Here is a 16,550-nt window from a genome sequence, read left to right on the forward strand (position 1 = left end):
AAATATAAAAAATAATAATAATTGATAGGAGCGATCGCGAATCGATCTGAGGCGAGAGTCCATAAACTCTTGCACTCTTGATACTGTAACATTATTATTTTTATACACCACAGCCTACACTAGCTACACAGGGCTACGTAATAGTACAGCATACGACTACGACCGAGTCACACTGGGCAGTAACTCACACAAATGTTGTAATGACAATGCCATTTCACCCGATCGTCATCATGGTCATGATCATGAACCAGCAAAAGTAAAACAGACAACCGCTGCACTGCACAATCGAGACTGGTATGTTTCAACGCAATGTGCACAATTGACTACAAAGTGTGAACTGTACCATTGTTGCAATATGCATACAGTGATAATGCAATCATTTACAGAAATATGATCGATTTGAACAGGTACGTCAGCACTCATAGCACTACCAGTGAGGTCATTTTTCTCTTGGTGAGAATAGCCCACACAACGTCATACTTGAAGTTGACTATAGTCAACTCTGACCGAAACGGCCAGGGGATGTGAAAGCTCTTGCTTCAAAGCGTGGGTGTTCCTCCACTCCCCCGTGACTTATGCAACCCCAACCTAAGCCAGGTGCCCAAGCCCCAAATGGATCTCCTGGCTTTTACTTGCCATCCGCACACTTCACAAGATCATTGTATCAGAAACAAATCATGTGTCCACTGTGCATGACAGGGCAAAAGACTTGCAGGGCCGCCAGGCAGATCAGAGCAGACTCCGGAACACACAGTCCAGTATATAAAAAGAAGATGACGGCGAAGAAGAAGAAAAACAAAGAGGGCACACCAGCCACAAGAAGAAGAGAAGACAAACCACTTTCAATGAATTCAAGAATAACAGAAAACTGTGATAATTCCGGAACAGAGACAAACAAATACAAGTAATTTGAATGCAGGGCCATCTCACAACAAAAAGATGGAGATAGCCAGGCTGGCCTATAGGTCTAAGTCAGTGGTGGTCAAAGGTGAGAGAGTATTCTAGTACGTGCTGCAGCTAAGTGGTGCATCGGATAAGAAAATACGTGTACGTGCCTTAGAAGAATAGCGGTAACTATGCTGAAGTGCTATATACAGGAACATTCAGTTCAAAACGGGAAACCAGACTATTATTGTACAAATCTCATCATCACAAACAAAACGAAACAAACCAGCAGGACAACAAAAAAAGCTAAAAGTCTAGGAGGTAGCAAGCACATACATCTATTAGCAGCAGCGAAAATATAACCAGAATATAGTACAGGGATGCGATAAATTCTCAATAGGAACGTGGAGTGCAGAAAATAGAAATCAAATGCGTGAGACAGGGGTGTAGATTGCAAATGCATGTGTACTGCATAGCAGAAAACAATGAATCTAGACTGGAGGGAACATACACAAGGACCCGCAGAGTACTGCTGATGCAACCCACTGCAAGAGAAACCGAATCTGAGAATTGACTGAGAAGGGGATACAAAAAAATATTTAAAAAAGCGCAAGCCAGCATTGTACACTGGTGATAAGCCAACGATTGAAGTCTTTCGCCATACAGGCACGCGTACATGCACCGAATCCGATTTTAACAGACGAACAGCTGTACAATGAAGCACATGCAGCAAGATGAAAGCACGCGAAAAACGTATAGCCAGTATGTTCAGAGCTCACCTTCTCAATGAGTGAACGCCGATTGGTGCTCTCAAGTCAATCGAAATGTCAACCGAGTAAGACGTCGCAGTCCTGACTGGAGTTGAATGGACTTCAAGATAAAAAAAATAATAAAAACAGATCACAGACGGCACAGGAACTACCACTAGTGCTGCATCACATCGCCAGCATCCGTGGCGGAAGTTTCGTCCGCCTCCATCTCCTCGCTCCCCGCTGGTTCCTGAATGTTTAGACAGAGCGAGCGGCGGTGCGCCAGCGACAGTGATGGAGAGCCGGCACTAAACGGCAGCCACTCCAGAATACCCGACGCATGTACTGGTTTGGACAAGAGCTGCGCTGCCTCCTTGATGAACTGCTCAACGACACTCGCATCCGGCACCGACGACTTCTTGGTGCAGGTCAGCACCGAGTAGCGCGAACGCCCTGAGCTGCTCTCCACCGACCACTCTAGGCGGTAGAGCGAGGCCAGCTGCCAGACCACCCGCCGCGATCGACGATGCATGGTCGGCAGTTGCAGCGTGCGCTTGCGACTCGTCACGAACTGGAACAGGACACGGTTCAGCGTGCGCAGGCTGCTTACAATGGACGCGCTGGCAAAGGGAAACGCGTCTGTGCCGTGTCTCATCGCACTAGCACTAGCGCTGGACGGACGAGAGCGAGCGGACGGCGGCTGAGCAGACGGACGATCATTACCACCAATGGAAGACGTACTGGACGTAAGTTTGCTCAGCTCCTTTGTCCTAGTCGAAGCCCCTGCCGAGCGGGCTGATGGTGACAGGACAGGACGAACTAATGACGTAGGAGACACTCCAACCGTATGGGCTGCATCTGGTGCGGACACCGAGACAACAGGGTTGGGTAGTGGCATAACGGTCAGACTTGAGTCAATGTCGCTTGAAGCCATCAGCGAATTACGGCCATCATGATCGCTCGCACCAGTATCAACCTCGTATGCATCCTCAACGTCGCCATAACAATGCCTACTGACTGCACGCGTTGCTTCTAGCATGCGCAGCGAGCTGCTTCGCATACCGGCCGACGACGAAGACGGTGCTTCAAAGCAACTTAGCTCATCATCCGCATCGCAGCTTTCTTCCCAGGCTGTATCGCTCAGCTCACTCTCCGTCACGCACACACTGCTGGAGACTTCCGAATCACCTCTCCTCAAACCAGCGGCACTGCTGCTGTTGTCATCTGACATAAACAACTGCAGCTGCCGCAGCGCAGCGGAGCCATCATCTTCGCTGCTCGTATGTCCTACAATTGAACCAGCACGACCTGAATTCGGTACAGATAAGTGGCTCTCATGGCGAGGACGAGCAATAGCTGCGGCGGCGTCATAATTGGTCGCATTGTCGCCGGGAGGGTGAACACTCACAAATTTACGCTTCGGACGGCGTTTTTTCTTCAGATTTCTAGCTTTATGACGTAGAATTTTTCGTCTGAGAGGGAAGCCTGTTTTTCGTCTGCAATCGCTCTCACCACCACTAAGAACAGCGAGGGTGGACAATTGGCGTCTCACATCCGACTCCTCACCGCTCTCCAAAGCAGCAACAGCATTGAGCAGGTCCTGAGCAACGATCATGTGGTCCATAGAAGTATCACTGAATTCAGGGTTACTCTCCCACAAGCTGAAGTGGGGCTTGCAAGGTCGGAGGACTCGGAACGCAGCGGGTCGACGACCGGATTTGCGACAAGGCTTATTGGTCGACCGACCATCGAAACAGCCTCTGTTGACGGAATTGTGCATGACCTCTAAACAATTGATTACTACAGTAGTATTCAGTAGCTTTATAAAACGCAACAAGATCCAAAAGGTCACTGAATAAACCGGGCAACGACGCCAGGTCGATTCGTCCCGACAAGGCTACAAAGTGGAAGACGGACTGAAGTGCCAAGCATGCAGCAGGTCTACTAGGGCCATGGATATGATATACAAAGCTCTTCAATCAATCCTGTTCCCCGAGAATGCAGAGCCTACAAGTACAACAACATCCTTTCCTGTCACTTTCTCAATAATACAACATCCAATAATCTGAGTTTTGAAGCTATCATGCATACGCGATATGCACGCACAAGCGGTCGCACAACTCGCAGAAAAGACAAACAAGGCCGTTCAAAACAGAACAGGTACGAGAACACGCGTACACGCGTACACGGCGCCGCCCAAGCCAAGCGTCCCAGCGAGTCAGCGACCGGTGACCAGGCATTCGTAGATTCTACGATCGATAGTATAGCGCGTAGTCTTCGTAGAGGCTACGCGTAGAGTCTACGAGCCATTCGCACATGTATTTTCGACATGTCCTCGCTAGCGCTAGCGTGACCAACGACCCGCAGTCCCGAGACTCCCGCGGCCGCGATCCCGACCCCGGCGGCCCGCGCCGGTGCATGCACCATGCATGAATCTGCAGCATGATCACCAGGGAGTAGTAAAAATATTACTCCCTCGTTGTGAGGGAGTGACGCCTTCGCGACTCTGCCAATGCCAACGAGACTCCATGCCTTGATCGTACTGTCTTGAACTGAAGTCCTTAGTCCTCCCTTTTTGATTGTAGACCTACCATACGCGTAGTACATGTACCGGTATCTCCTATCGATTTGTCTTTTTGATAGAAATAAAAACCTCAATGTTTTGGAAGAGGGATTTTGTCTCACAGCGCTCAGCCTCTGTTTGATTTGAGCCTTCTCTTGAAGTGGCGAAGATGCGCTCCTCAACCACAAGATCGAGATGAGTATTTACTTTTTTACAGGTCAGTATGTGACGGCAGTACTGATTCGGGTAGAAAGATTGCGTTCGAAATGTGTCCGTCACTTGTGGCACGGACCATTCGAGGCATGTCCAGGTAGCTGTCGAGATCTTGACATGAGACTGAGAGAGAGGGGACCATGGCTGATCTTTCTCCTAAGCAGGCGACGACATCAAGGTGTCGCGTTTCAATGAAAGACGCAGGCGGAATCCAGCTTTGCGCAATCCCAGAAATAACTTTGAGCAAAGATCAAGGAGGTTCTCGCAGCTTGCCTGCAACTGGGCAAATAACACCGATACCATTCCGGACATGCAATTACTGGAAAGAGACGAGCAAGTCACACTGTGCGCGGTGTAAGGTAAGAACGGTTTCCTTGCCGCTGTGAGCTACAGCACCACAGCTGTTCTAATCTAAGCCACATGGCGCCCCTGGCGATATCTTTGAATGGGTGTGCAGGTGTCCCTACGTTGTACACATGTAGCACTAAAATAGGTGACATAGTGTGTGGCTATTTGTATACTTTCGTAAGATATGGCTACGTTTGTACTTCCCTGGTTTGTAGCTCACCCAGCACCTGGATACCGACTTGGCTAATCCTGCCTCCTTGCTAGAACAGGAACTGCACCACATGACTGGTGGTTGGAGAAGATCTGGTGGACGGTGACGAGGTGAGTGTAACGTGTGCGATCCACCACCGTCACAGCCACACCGCCGAACTCTAAGAAAGGGCTAGTAAATGTAATGTAATGGTCACGCTGTGTCTCCATGGCACAAATAGTGACCTGTTGGCGTCCTAAAGCTATGGCGGCCGTGGCACGGCGGCTCAGAATATCACAAGCCGCTCCCACGGTGCTTTGCGTAGCGTCTTGATGTTGGATCTGATCTACTCTCATCTCACCGCTTTAGGAACTGCATCTGTGCCTTGATCCTTGAGGGTGGTGGCGTTGCTACGGATACGGAAAACTCGGCCTCTAGCCGAGTCTCACGTGAGCCGTGATTTTTTTATGCGAACGGTTCACAGGTGCTCCACACCGGAATATTGTATCACACGTCACTAGTGCTGTATGCGTTGCGGGCGGGCGTGCTACACTCTACTGATAGCTTGAGCAGACCCCGGTCCTAGCGGCATTGCCATCATACACAGACCTGCTGCGCACGGACTGTGAACTGACATTTACCAGTACATACGGTATTTTCCGGACTACAAGCTGCACTGGACTATACGCTGCTCACAGATTTTTTTGTCACGAAATACAGGCATCTACCGTGTATAATAATCTCTATTCATTTGACCATCGTAATACAGTGAAACACGATATTTTCGGTGTAAACTTTAATTTCGGTGGTTTCGGTAGAGAAAACAAGCACCTGAATTTAGATTACACCGAAAAAGGCACCAGAGTATGCACGGTATGTGCCGGGAATGCTGGTCACCTAATTCTACATTGCACCGGAAACCTGGCAGGTACCTGGCACCGAAATTTTAATACACCTAAAATTACATGTTTTACAGTATAAGCCGCATTGACTTTGGGGATGGGGGGGGGGGGGGGGGGGATGTGAATTATGAGTGTTTAGAGTGTGGCGTATACTCCGGAAAATACGGTACTACATCACCGTACTTATATATAAAGAAGCCTTGCTTGGTAGTTTTTAACATGTTTTTCGATTTTAACAGCATGTTACAAGGCGAGGGCGCATGGTGCTCCTGACTACAACCATGCCAACCGGGTTATAGTTGTAGTCAGGAGCACTATGCGTCCTCGCCTTGTAACATGCCGTCAAAATCGAAAAACATCACCGCACTTATAAGTTATAACCTGGCCCTAAACTATTGCTATCAAGGGATGATGAAGGAGTCCACAAATTATAGAGGTGATTCTGCAAGACTTTTGAACTCCATTGTCATACTGGCCAACCCTCCCGTTTTTCCCGGGAAAATCCCGGAAAATCAACACTCCTCCCGGGGTCCCGGGGATTTCAAGAAAACTCCCGGAAAACCACAGTTTTGTCGGACACAGGATTTTCCTGAAAACTCCATGGATTCGCCCCAAATGTCCCGGTTTTTTGAACTTTTTTCAAAGGTATGTACTGTGCTCATTCGCACTTCGAACTGTGCACAGCACTTTCAAGACCTGACCATGCCTACAAAAAAAGTTTGTAGCCTGCAAGATCTGCACTGCACAAAGTGACAGGCGGGCACCGACTGATCAAACTTCACTTTTTTTTTAACGAGGGTCGAACTGTGCTATGCGCAGAGCTGCAGAGTTGAACGTTTTTTTGGCGGGAAAACTCTTTTTCACTCGTTTTTGTGCCATCCAGGGATTTTGAGAGAAATCCAGGGATTCTGCATGTCTTGTCAAGGGATTGAGATTGTGGTGGTTGGTCAGTATGCATTGTCACGACAAGCTGAGAAAGACCATACGTCCTCATCATGATCGACATGCCATGGTCAAAAACCACTTTTGACATACAACATAGTTGCTAGCGCTCAGACCATAGCATATTCGGCCATTTTGACGATTGTTTTAAGATTGCACCCACACGTATGCAATTCCCTGGGCATAGTCTTGCATTTTGCGCCATTGCTTCGACTTACAAAGACCTCATCTCAACAATTTATTGAGAAAATTCTCAACCCGAAGCACTTTTGCAGAGCGATTTCTTGCATCCTACCAGTAGGATAGCATGCAAGCTATCATTGTGCTTTTCTTCTTTTGTTTTGACCGATTGTTGCGGTCTGGGGCTGTACAGCAACTTGTGTATGTTGTACGCGGATGGAGATCGGATTATTGCATAGGAATGGGTCTGTCATATGCTCTTATGGTTCTTCCATGAGTGCCGCCATACAGACATAGACTTTCTCAGCCACCACTACCAAACCATGTGCACAAGCAGTTGTGGCTAGTTAAATCCGGACCGATTCTCATGTGCGGCACCAAAGCCCACGCGGCCTCGCACCCTTAGACAATGTCACACTGACCACAGCAGTCCGTAGTTAAACAGGGCGTATGCATCGTTTTTCTGCTGTTATGGTTTTGCGAGGCAATTTCAATTCAACCTTGCACACAGTGATATAGCACCAGGCCTGTATAGAGGTAGACGAGTGTTTTGTCCTCCATGCAAACGTGGCATGTGCTGCTATGGATTTCCTCCAGCTCTCACCCATAGATGAGATTTGCCCACCTTACTTATTGCGCTTATATCTTTCTTGTCTCCTCGAAAACTTTCCTCTGTTTATTACTCTTTCTGCAGCGTAATGGCGCTAGTATGTGTAGACAGTTGAGGTGGAAAGTGTCCCTCAACCCTCGCCAGGGCACTCTGCGCCGTAATCGTGACGTTGTACGCTAGCACTGGTCACCGCCGTTGCCCGGACGCGATGATCAATCCGCTGCGACGGCGTGGCTGCAAGCGAGCACTGCTGTACTTGCTGGTCGGTGTGGCCGCTGTCGCCTGTCTGGATGTGGCGCTGCATAGACTCGGGCCAGGCCACCACTTGTTCACGTTCAAATGGCGCTCTCCCGGTAAGCCACTGACTGATGCCATTGCATTCGCCGTGGCGGTGTTCCTATCTCCTCTGTTTCTTGCTGTTAGCAATCAGCCTTATCAAGATCCCCAGAATGCATGAGTGAATCCATGACCAATGACGTTAAATGGGAAATGCGTATGCCGTATGTGGAGGACATTTTTAAACAAAGACCACTTTTAAAATGCCAAACACGAGTTGCAGCTGGGGAAGCACGCACAACATAAATTCGGTATAGCAGTGGTCCGTACTTTATACTAGTAGCAGCATGTTTGTTGGTCAATCCTTGAGTCAATCCTTGACATAATCTCCCCTTTTTGAAACGTATTGTGTCATGTGTTCAGAAGTTACAATCAGGGCAAGTGCCACGACTACACATGCCATACCGATTATCAGTGTCAGACCGCGACCGGCCGGACGGCCACCGCCAAAGTCAGGCTGCAACGCCAACGAGTTTCCGGCCGACTCTGGGTGCCGAGCGTGCCACGAGCAGTGCGTAGGCTGTGCCGGGTTCAGCGACGAGCTGTGCTTTGACTGCGTGCACAGCAAGGACGGCGGCCGCTGTGTGGCCAAGTGTCCCAAGGCGCGGCCGTATCGCGGCGGCCACAGCGGGACGTGGTGCGTTTCGCGCTGCCTCAGGTATGTGTACGTGCACGTGGTGCGCAGGGGAAGCGGTTGGATCCCGGCCAAAGGAGCATATTTCTCACTATTTTGAGTTTCTTGATTTGAATCAATCATCAGGCAACGGAACAAGCTGCATTGTATGTACCTTGCGCATAGTGGAACTTCGGGGCCAGGCCACCTCGCTTCCACAGACCCACGGAAATGTGATCCCTTGTTTCCCGGTACTGCAAAACTCTCCCCCATACGCACACATACACCCAACCACCTCGAAAATGCAACCGCTGGAGCTCAGTCCGGAAGGTGATTGGATTTTGAGGGTCCTCATGATACACAGGACTGTGTGCAAAAAACAAGTCTTTACTAAGTAAGTGGATGCAAAAGAGTACATGTATTTGCGCATGACTTTGTGCCTAGGTACGACTTCCACACCTGTAAGTCGTGTCTTAGCACAACGGGTTTTTTTTACCATGTTCTCTTTGCCATGTTCCCTGCAGTGGCCAGGAACCCGACCCTAGCGGCACTTGCCGTAAGAAAGGGGCGTTCAATGAGCACATGATCAAGATGCCCGTCGGGAAGGTCAACAGCTCAGCAGCGCAGCGCTGGCATTTCGATCCGGTGAGATTTGTTACACAAGCATGACTACTACAGTCCTGGCAACTGAAATCCGACCCCCTGAGTGATGCGCTCACATCGCAGAGAATCTGAATCCACCGCTCAGGCCAGGGGGTCGGATTTCAGTTGCCAGCAGTGTAGTAGTTGGACTGGCATCATTCTGGCATCAATCAAGCACACTAATATCAGTGTCTGCTCCAGCGCCGGGTGAGCCGGGTAATCCACCCGGTTGGGCGGCGCTTGAACCCGGTTGAAAATATAGTACCGGGTCACCTGTGACCCGGCTGGTACTTTACACTTTCGAACTTTGAAAGGACTGACTACATGGCTTGTATGTGTCTGAGATACTTCTTCTTCTTTCGTAATTTTCTAATTCCTGTCCTCTCTTTTCTAAATGCGGCTTATCCATTCGCCTTTATATCATTGGGCCTAGTTCCCGTTTATTGTCCGAATTAAAATAAACCAAGCAACTAGTTAAGGCATGTGACTTGGCTGGTGAGACAGCGCCAGGTACATGTGTACCCAGCTCCAACCCGGTTGAAACGGTTGCGCCAGGTACACGTGCACCTGGCTGTCCTACAATCCTAGAGCAGACACTGAATATACCTGAACATGACATTAGTAGTAAGCACTGACTTTGGAGTCAAATTGGATCCACTCTGATCAGTGCTGAGTACCATGGTATCTGGTGTGTAGGCCCCTCGTGTCGAATGTTGGCATGCCTTTTTCTGTACAAGCAGCTCAGGTCTGTGTCACCTGCTGTGAAGAAAATCACTCTGAACATGTATTGAATATTGATCCGTACAAAAATGGATCCAATTGATTCAACGTCTGCATTGTCGCGACATCATGACTCTGTGACATCACACTTACTACTACTTTCATTAGCACTTCCAAGGCCTATTACAATAGTATTCCCAGAATTCTGGGCTCTGCTTTACACGAAACTCCGATGTACGTGTGCGCGCGTGTGTGTGTGTGTGTGTGGTGGTGGTGGTGGTGGTGGTGTGTGTGTGTGTGTGTTCACTGGCCAGAAAAAGCCACTTCAATCAGCTGTGTGGTGGATACCAGGCTAAAATTAGTGGTGGTCAATTCATCAGCCTTGCAAGCTGTTGAATGGTGTAATCCCAGCACTAGTTGCTATGTCTACCATAGCTGTTCGCTATCATTGCTTCTGCGATGGGCAGGTCTGAGGTGTGTGTGTGTACGTGCGTGCGTGTGTGTGTGTGGCTGTGCAGTCGGTTAACCTGGATTACCCGAAGGTTGCACTAACTACATACCAGTCTCTCGACTCACTTAAGAACGCCCGTCTCCTTCTGCCGCTGCTTCCGTACGGCCCTAACAATCAGTACCGTGGCTTCAAGGAGAGCATCTGGGCTGCTAAGTTCCTGAACCGAACATTGGTCTTGCCACCTTTCTTCAACCACTACAGGTTCGTGCAGTGCCCATGGCATGGTTAGATCTAAGGATGTATGCAGCCGAAGTAAATCGCTGTAGCCTAGGTAGATCTAGTACTGTAACCTGCCCAATGTTCGTGTCACTAAATTGTTGCGATCTCTCAGAGCCAGTGAGCTTACGAAAGTTACGATGGCAAATGTTCGCTGAGCACTGTGGCCACACATATACCCACTGTTGAAGTTTGATTTCACGATGCGTTATGCTCTTCTCGCAAAAATAGCAAACATTAATACGTCGCAAACATTAGGCAGTTTACAGTATGTAGCCTAGCCTGCCTAGGTAGATCTAGTGTGTAGCCTAGGCAGTTTACAGTATGTAGCCTACAGTCCATTTCAAAACTATAGACGCGTACCTAGGCAAAAACCGTTATGCCAGCATCTATACCACATAAAATCTGTGATCACTTTGTGCATAAATTTTTCCAAATTGGGCGTCTGTTATCCAATCCTTAAGAAACTATATGAGAGTAATTGTGGAGCGATCCTGAGCAATATTCCGAAAACTATTCTCAAAAAGTTCCAGCCAAATTTGAAATATTTCAAAAACCCTACGCGTCTATAGTTTTGAAATGCACTGTAGGTAGATCTACGGGTACTGAGGTAGAAAATTCGAAATGCACATCGTTTTGGGTATTATCAATTTATCATAATAATGCCGAGATCATAATAATAATATTATTATTATTATGATCTCGGCTCGTCTTTCTACATGTAGCTGCTACGATTCCCTGATGTACATATACAGCGAGGCCCGTGTCTAGTGACCACTGACAGCCTCTGATCAAAGGCCACTTGTTTTCCCAGGCCCTACCGCATGCGCTCGTGTGCAGTGCCAGTGCTAGTGCACGACGCATGATGCATCTCCCTCATCCTTTGGGCTCTGCGATATCCGACTCAACCTTCGCTGTGCCCATGTAATGCATGGTACTCGAAGTAGATCATCGGTGACCATGGTGACTGTTGATTGCGAACTAGAACGACCTGGACAAGCAATGTAAAAAGCCAGGAGCATAACTTAGCCTTGGACCATAGTGAATACTGTAGATCGAAAATTTACGGTTCACGGTGAACTCAGTTAGACTTTCCGAAGCTGTAGGAACGCCACCCCCTCTAAGATCAAGGCGCAGATGCAGCTCCTAAAGCGTAGATCAACATGGCATTGATTTCACGGATGTATTGGGCAAGGCCCATATTGTTGTGTTGCTGCAGAATCACTGAATCACTGTCATGTGTTTGTTGTGCCCTGCTACTGTGCCTGTGTTTGTGTGTTCTCATGTTTTGAATTATGGTATCATCGCCATGATAGCGTTAGTCTCCCTGGTCACATGCCAGCTTCGAAGCGTCACCTGGCCGAGAGGTTTGTCATGTCTCCTCAGGAAACGTTTGACATCGCCACGCTGTCCAACGCCATGCCCGTCGCGTCCTGGCAACAATTTGAACAGGTGGGCGAGCACAAAAGATCAGCTAGAACTAATTGACAAAGGCAGTATGCACGCTCCAACTTGGAAACGACTTTGACCCACGCAGAATGGAGTTAACTTTTCACGGTCATATGGACTCCCCTCGGCTCTGTGAACAGAAGCTAGATGACCGCATAAATTGAAACAAATTTCCTGCAATTGCTCTCCTGGTGTTATGTATGCTGTTTGAGAGATCAATAATGGAAGTCTGTTCCGTTGATTAATAGTTATTTCAACTTTCTTGAAGTAGTGTCGTTAATTAGCCGGTTGGCTACGTATTCACTCGCTTGATTTTGTTTCCGTTTCTTGGCATGTGTTTCAGATCTGTGGTGGTCGTGTTGGCGTGGAGTACCACTGCCGAGCGGAAAGCGACAACACCGTGGAACGTGCATTCTACTTCTACCGGTTGACGCGCCTGAATGCAGATCACGCTGACAAGGTACAGTATAGCATTGTGTAGAGTCTAGTGTCTACTGTGCAACTGAATGAAATCTGGCCAGAGGAATGAAGCAGTGTCGGGTGCAATGCAGTCTTGAAAGTACATGTAATGAGTAGGTTGAAAATCGTGACCATTTCAGCCCTGAAGAGACCACCTTACAGTAGTGAGGGCATGTGTAAACATGTGTGTATTGTCACAGTGACGATGATGTGCTTTGGTTGGTATCGCTACAGGTCTACTTGGCCAAGGCCGTGAAAGACTGGTATTCAGTTCCAGCCCAGCAGCTGGTGGAGCGTGCGTTTGTCAGCCCTCACCAATGTGCTGTGCTAGCCTTGCCTTACCACACGCTCATACTCACTGGCCAGCATTTCAGCTTTCTGAGCAAGCACCTATTACGCTCAGTGCAGACTAGACAAGTAAGTACCCTTTTCAGAATTTTTATGATGGAATTATTGTACTCTAAAGCAGAGCATTTTTGCTTTGTTTGAAGTTTGCGATTTCAGGTGGCAGGCACATCAGCAACAATCGAATGTAGCAAATGTGATAATTGTGGGTCTGTGGTAAATTATGCGATGCCAACATGTCCCAACCATGTGCACTACAGCAGTATAATCGGATGTTTTTACTCCAGAACAGTACCCTCCCGAATGCAGCAGAAATTTCCTTGGCACAAGTGGTGCCGGATTTTAACAACGAGGGACTACTAGATCGCTCATTTCTTATGCACATCTACTGTATGTGCTATGCTTGCTGTGTGTGTGTTGTGCATACAGGCCGCTAGTATAGTGTGGCAAGGGTTGCTGCATGGGCAGAAGTACATTGCCGTGCACTGGCGCTTCAACTCTGAATGGGGCCGCTTTTGGTAAGAAATCCGTTTTTGATCCTGTCTTACTGGTGGACACTCCTCGCCCCCACATATTGGCTTACTATAGTGTATTGGCTTACTAGCAGGGCTGTGTCAAAACACAGTACCCGGCTACCCGTGCACGGCTCTACTCACTAGGCACTTGTCCTGGCTAAATCAGGATTAGAATAAGAGGCTACCGGGGGGGGAGTGCATCACTGGACTGTTAACTGGTATTTAGAAGTAAAATAGTGATTGTCGCCTTTACCTTCATTGCCAACATCGTTAGTTGTGATGCTGCTTAGCAGTTACTGGTAACATTAGGCTGTACTGTAAATATACAAAATTTCGGCGCTTCAAAATTTCGGCACTTCACGATTTTTGACATTTCGGCGGCGATTTATTTTCGGCGTGGGGTAGAGGGCATGGTATAGTGCGACAGATGCTGTGAAAAATTTCATCGGCGTTTTAATTTAGGCGTTTTGGGTCGGTGCCGAATACTGTATAGCAGGAAATTTTCGGACGGAATTTATTTTCGTACGATTTCGTACACAGCCTCTTTTGTACTAAAATTAATTCCGTATTAAAATTTGCTGTTATGTACTAGTAAACTATACATGTACATGCGCATGCAAACACGTGCATTTAGCATGAAGCACTGTACGAAAATATAATCCGTACGAAAGGTCGAAAATCGGCTTTGTCCGAAAATATTTCCGTCCGAAAATTTCCTGCTATACAGTATAGCCGAAATTAAATAGCTGCCGAAAATTTGTATATTTACAGTACTTGTAGTGACACTAGTGTTCATGAACTTCGTAAGTTGCGGAGTGACGTCTTGTATATGAGAGTGCACGAATGCCACCGTACCACTACTCCTGGAGAAAGCCTGTAGCCGAGAGGAGTGTGCGTCTCTGGTCTTCGGTTGTCCTATGCGGCAATGCATTGTGTATGTTTTGAGTATTGTGACCTCCCATTTCCTGTACTGTAAACCGCCCAATATTCGCGTCACTAAATTTTCGCGATTTCTAAGAACCAGCGAGTTTGCGATGGCAAAAGTTCGCGAAGCACTGGGGCCACTTACATACACCCACTATTGAAGTTAGAGTTCACGATGGTTAATATTCGCGTTACGCTCTTCTCGCGAAAATAGCGAACATTAATCCGTCGCGAATATTAGGCAGTTTACAGTATCTCTTTGCCTTGCTTTGCCTTCTTTGCCTTCTTTACGTTCAGGTGCAAGCAGACAAACGCGTTCCGCTATAACGAGAGCCTTGTTCCCCTCAACATGCGGCCCGAATGCAAGGTGCTGGCAGCCACCAAGAAGCAAGTTCTGGACACGCTGCTTGCGATCATGCACAAGCACGAAATCTCGTATGTGTACATGGCAATCATGACTGACTCTACGGTAAGCTGTGTCTGGTGGCATTGTGTCCCAATTGCTGTTCAATGGTTAGATTATGAGTATAGTGTACAGGCTGCTGAAGGGACGAGTCCTTGAAGACAAAATGTCAGATACCACACCTGATCTGCGGTGTACGGATCATGGCCACTGTCTTCATTGCCGTCTTATGATGCCATCTCATGCATGTAATCTGACAGTTCAAGTGGGCTATGGTATGGCACTTGTACATGGATCGTGAACCTTTTAAAAGTATAAAGCAGGGGCATCAGAAGGTATTTTAGTGTGGTACGGTCAGCCATCTAAAGTACAATTTACTCGTGGGGGAGGGTTGGTTGAGCCGAAAATGTTGGAAAATTAGAGCCCAAATCAGTGCATTTGATTGATTCACGGGGTACTTGGGTCAAATAGTGGTACGGTCGATACCGTAGTGACCGTACCGTGTGCGACGCCCCTGTAAAGTATCCCGAGTATAGCAATGCTTCGGGAATGAAGTATTTTTCTGTGTTCGCTAAGTAGTAAATACTCTCTTCCAGTCATTTAGATGGAGAGTGTCCTGGTTATAACGTGCAGATTTGTATGGCTCTTGGAGGTACATTTAATATAATACTGAAGTTTCTCCAGACAGAACTACAATGTAATGGTTATGGTACCCCTAACGTAATCCTGGATGGCAACGTAAAATGCATTCCGCATATGCTGCACGGCGTACCTGAGACATCATGTGCTTTTGCATAGCAATGGCGATACCGGTACATGTTCTGTGTTTCCGCACCTAGGGTCTGGTTCAGTTGCTGAAGAAGCACATCAAGCACTTGATCTTACCGTCACATGTGCAGGGCAACGTAGACGTCTCGGGCAATTATGCACTCTCGTTGGTCGAGCAGGAGGTCTGCAGTGGTGCGGACGTTTTCATCGGCAGCACCAAGTCCTCCTGGTCGCAGAATATTGTGGACGAGCGCTACTCCTCAGGCAAGCAAAACCCAGAGCAGAACCAATGGTGGCATCGCATTCTGTGACCTTGATGGAAGCAAACCCCAGAAGCACTCCGATTGCAGCGCTTTAGTCGGGTGTGCAACTGAACGACGTCGAAGCAGCCGGCCTCCCGCATTGATATGCACTTCCCAAGACGGTTGCTGATGTCTGCAGGTGATTCCTACCCGAGCTGGTCTGCGCCCTGCAGGAATCCACTGACATTGACAGGAACACCTCCACGTCATTAACGTCAAAGTTTCCATATGTCCTGCATCGCATCTTGGGAGGATTGTCATCACCCTATTGGGCTATTGCAGCATGTATCTCCTCGGGAAAATCCTCTACCTACTAGCCACACTTTCCTTCTTCTTCTTCTTTTTTTAATCAAAGAGGTGTTTATCTCCCTGGTCAGCAGATGTCTTAGCCAACAACTATTATTTATGTTAGCAATTTTTTTATCATCTATTTTCACTGGCTTTTTTCACTGGCTCCGCTTCGGAGAAAAATAGATTTTAAAATGCAAATGTGCTCAAGGATTAACAAGATGGAAATGAACGCTTGGTGTTGTTGAAATAAGTTTGCACATATCCGCCTAGCTTGCAATGCTAAGAATTATTAAAACGAAAACTAATGGTCTTTGTGTGAAGAAATATAGGACTGGCTCTCTTTTATAGTGCATGTGCTCTGTGTGCAGAACAAACAGTCTCTAACAAACTGAAAAGGAATGAATACTTTTTGGCACTGCAGAAAATACTCTTGTGAATATTGGCCACAACTTGATGAAATTAGTTTGGAGTGTG

At 47.7% G+C, this 16,550-nt stretch overlaps 1 protein-coding gene across 1 annotated transcript; it reads left to right on the forward strand.

Annotated features, from left to right (window-relative positions):
- Positions 1 to 4,278: 4,278 nt before the first annotated feature.
- LOC135822564 (uncharacterized) lies at positions 4,279 to 16,518 on the forward strand. Its single transcript, XM_065335366.1, has 12 exons — positions 4,279 to 4,769; positions 4,974 to 5,079; positions 7,667 to 7,935; positions 8,282 to 8,576; positions 9,056 to 9,176; positions 10,412 to 10,605; positions 11,937 to 12,072; positions 12,413 to 12,529; positions 12,763 to 12,945; positions 13,303 to 13,391; positions 14,610 to 14,781; positions 15,555 to 16,518. Exons 3-12 carry the CDS (start codon positions 7,791 to 7,793, stop codon positions 15,792 to 15,794), a joined length of 1,692 nt encoding a protein of 563 aa, XP_065191438.1. The 5' UTR covers positions 4,279 to 4,769; positions 4,974 to 5,079; positions 7,667 to 7,790; the 3' UTR covers positions 15,795 to 16,518.
- The last annotated feature ends 32 nt before the right edge of the window (positions 16,519 to 16,550 follow it).

The sequence above is a fragment of the Sycon ciliatum genome, chromosome 8, assembly GCF_964019385.1.
Source record: "Sycon ciliatum chromosome 8, ocSycCili1.1, whole genome shotgun sequence".
Taxonomy (NCBI): Eukaryota; Metazoa; Porifera; class Calcarea; order Leucosolenida; family Sycettidae; genus Sycon; species Sycon ciliatum.